We start from the raw sequence: 2,716 nt of genomic DNA on the forward strand, positions 1-2,716 counted from the left end.
GTTAGTAAAGAAATAACAGATGAAAAGTAGAAGAGAAAGTAGAGAAGATAATGATCTTTTGGTGATTCTAAGGTTGCAACATAATTAAGGGTTCCACAATTTAAAGTAGAAAAGGTAATGATCTTTCGGTGATTCTAAGGTACCAACATAATTAAGGTTTCTCAGAATAGATTCTCATCTATGATTTTCTTAAACCTTGCTATTTTGTTATGCCTTGTTAACTTTAACTTATTTAACAAAAGGCTTCACAAAGCATGAAAAGTAGTGCACGTTTGATATTTCTTAGGAAATATTTTCTTTTTTCCATCTAAAGTAAAAGGTTGCTTCAACTTTGCACAACCCGTGCCTTATGGATCATGCATTAATGTTATTTAGCATTCCCAACCTTCAAGTTCTCAAATATTGTAAGAAGCATTATTCAAGCCCGATAAATGCAATAAAGTAACTTTGGACTTCTTTTTCAGACTAAGCAGCTTGCATATTATAAATGTTTTGCTTCCAAGGGTGAAAATGTCCAGTTGTATGGGGTTTGGGAAAGTTCTGTTTAGTGGCCAGATTGATCATTAATTTCCTTTTCGTAATATGACAAGAGAGATCATAAAACTATTTTAAGATCAACCTAATATATATGATTGATTTATTAATCTTATAACATGGTCTATCATTAATGCAGAGAAGAAATATGCATGCACTCCTACTAGTACTTAAATTTATTATCTAATTCAGGAGCTGGATGATAATATACAAGCTACTATATATTGCCATGATCCTTGGGAAGCAAAATCTAATGATATTTATATATGATATATCGCAAGTACTGGATCACAAGTGGAAACAAATGATATTTTCTCAACTTTGATCCTTCTTTTGCTACATGAAAAAAGAAGTACGTAGTGGGCAACGAGACTCTCGTTGTGACATTTTCACAAACAGGTGGCCTTCTATAACTATCACCAGCAGTACGTAGTGGCCGATCGAGTACGTACCCACCGGGCCACCAAGTTACCAACGCAGGACTCTATTAATCTTATGAGATCTATACCCACCGGGCCACCAAGTTACCAACGCAGGATCTATACTCTATTAATATACAAGCTATTAATCTCACCGATTGGGAAAATATACCTGGATTTGGCACTGCGGCCGTGTGGCGATGCTACATCTGGCAGTCTACGGCCGACGTAGGTCCGTCGGGGGCTGCGGCGTGCGGCGTGAGAGCAACGAGCTACGTAGGTGTCAACTGTCAAGGTGAGACCGTGAGACAGACTTGAGAGCACTGAGAGTAAAGCAAGATTGTGTTCTTGCAGTGATGGCAGTCGGGACTCGGGAAGAACGGTGCCGTGATTCAAAACGGCGTCGTTCCCATTTAAATGGAACGACGCCGTTCCAGTCAATAAGGGTGCAAAACGACGTCGTTTTGCACTTGGATATTTTTTTAAAAAAATAAGTCGGAATTCGAAACTCGGAATTCGGAACCAAAACGGTTACCGAATCCGATTCCGACTTCCGACTCGGAATCGGAGTAATTCCGATTCCGATTCCGAGTTCCGAAACTTCCGACTCCGCCGGAGTAGGAATCGGAGCGGAACCGGACGGAATCGGAGGTTTCGGAATTTTGCACACCCCTAGTCTTGTCTTGGTGCCTTTTCCCCTCCATCGCATCTTCTATGAACAATATCCTTCCTGCACTGGCATTTGCAACAGCTTGGATTTTTGGGTTAGTTTTAATATCAGGATCATTTATACATGTGGTGGTTGGAGAAGTAATGTTGATGACTCTAATCCAAGTACGGGAGCTCAATTTGCCAGGGGCGAAAGAAAGATCAGACCACCCTGCTCAATCTGCTAGTGCAACAAATAAGCAAGATCTCATGAAGGGTTCTCTACTGATTATAGCATCTTCTTCTTCTTCTTCTTCTTCTTCTTCTTTTTATTTTTTTTTATTTTTTATTTTTATTTTTTAATTTCCTGTGCTCCTTTTCCTTTTTCCTTCACTGATCATGGTTGCTTCTTGCAGGCAATCCACGATGCAGACTGGTAGTTGAAGTTGAAGAGCCTGCGCAGGCTGGTAATTGGAGGATCCGACTTCAATCCACAACGAAGAAACTGAAACCTGAGAGCAGAACTCTGCAACTTAAAAGCATTGTCATTGCACAATGCAAATTAAAGAAAAATGCTTCAAAAAAAAATTATATTGACCTAGTTAAACTTTTCAAATTTGAGATTTATGCTACAATAAATATTAGTTACTCTTTATATTAGGATAGCTCCTGTACACGGGCTAAAAGAGCATTTGATTATTTCTTTACCTAACACTTCTCTTTCACTTCGCTTTCCCTCGGTTTGTCCTCGCCAGAACATAAACTTTTTTTTTCTCTTTCCCAGTTTCTTCATCTCATCTTATTATTTTATCCATTTTTCTATTACTTCTAGGTTCTTCCCATTTCTCATTCCCCTACAATTATTTTTTATTAAATAATTAAGTTAAAGAAAAAAATAATTAAAAAATAATAATTTTATTTTTAAAAATTAATATATGAAAGTGTATTTATAAAATATTAAACAAAAACTTATCAAATATTATTAAAAATAAATAATGTGTATATTATTATTTAGAGTTAAAATGACTAGTCTAATGTGGATTAATCTATTTAGAAGTCTATATTATAACTAAAAGACCACATTAAAATTCTCTTTTAGATTTGATAATAGATAG

General features: G+C 36.5%; 1 protein-coding gene across 1 annotated transcript; it reads left to right on the forward strand.

Annotated features, from left to right (window-relative positions):
* Nucleotides 1-1,468: 1,468 nt before the first annotated feature.
* Nucleotides 1,469-2,394, forward strand: LOC122309867. Its single transcript, XM_043123603.1, has 2 exons — nt 1,469-1,878; nt 2,018-2,394. Exons 1-2 carry the CDS (start codon nt 1,668-1,670, stop codon nt 2,260-2,262), a joined length of 456 nt encoding a protein of 151 aa, XP_042979537.1. The 5' UTR covers nt 1,469-1,667; the 3' UTR covers nt 2,263-2,394.
* The last annotated feature ends 322 nt before the right edge of the window (nt 2,395-2,716 follow it).

Source organism: Carya illinoinensis, chromosome 1 (assembly GCF_018687715.1).
Source record: "Carya illinoinensis cultivar Pawnee chromosome 1, C.illinoinensisPawnee_v1, whole genome shotgun sequence".
Classification (NCBI taxonomy): Eukaryota; Viridiplantae; Streptophyta; class Magnoliopsida; order Fagales; family Juglandaceae; genus Carya; species Carya illinoinensis.

Coding starts and splice junctions, on each gene's coding strand:
- LOC122309867 (XM_043123603.1), top strand. CDS start 1,668: ATGAACAATATCCTTCCTGCACTGGCATTTGCAACAGCTTGGATTTTT. Junction 1,879..2,017: donor TAAGCAAGATCTCATGAAGG/GTTCTCTACTGA, acceptor TGCTTCTTGCAG/GCAATCCACGATGCAGACTG.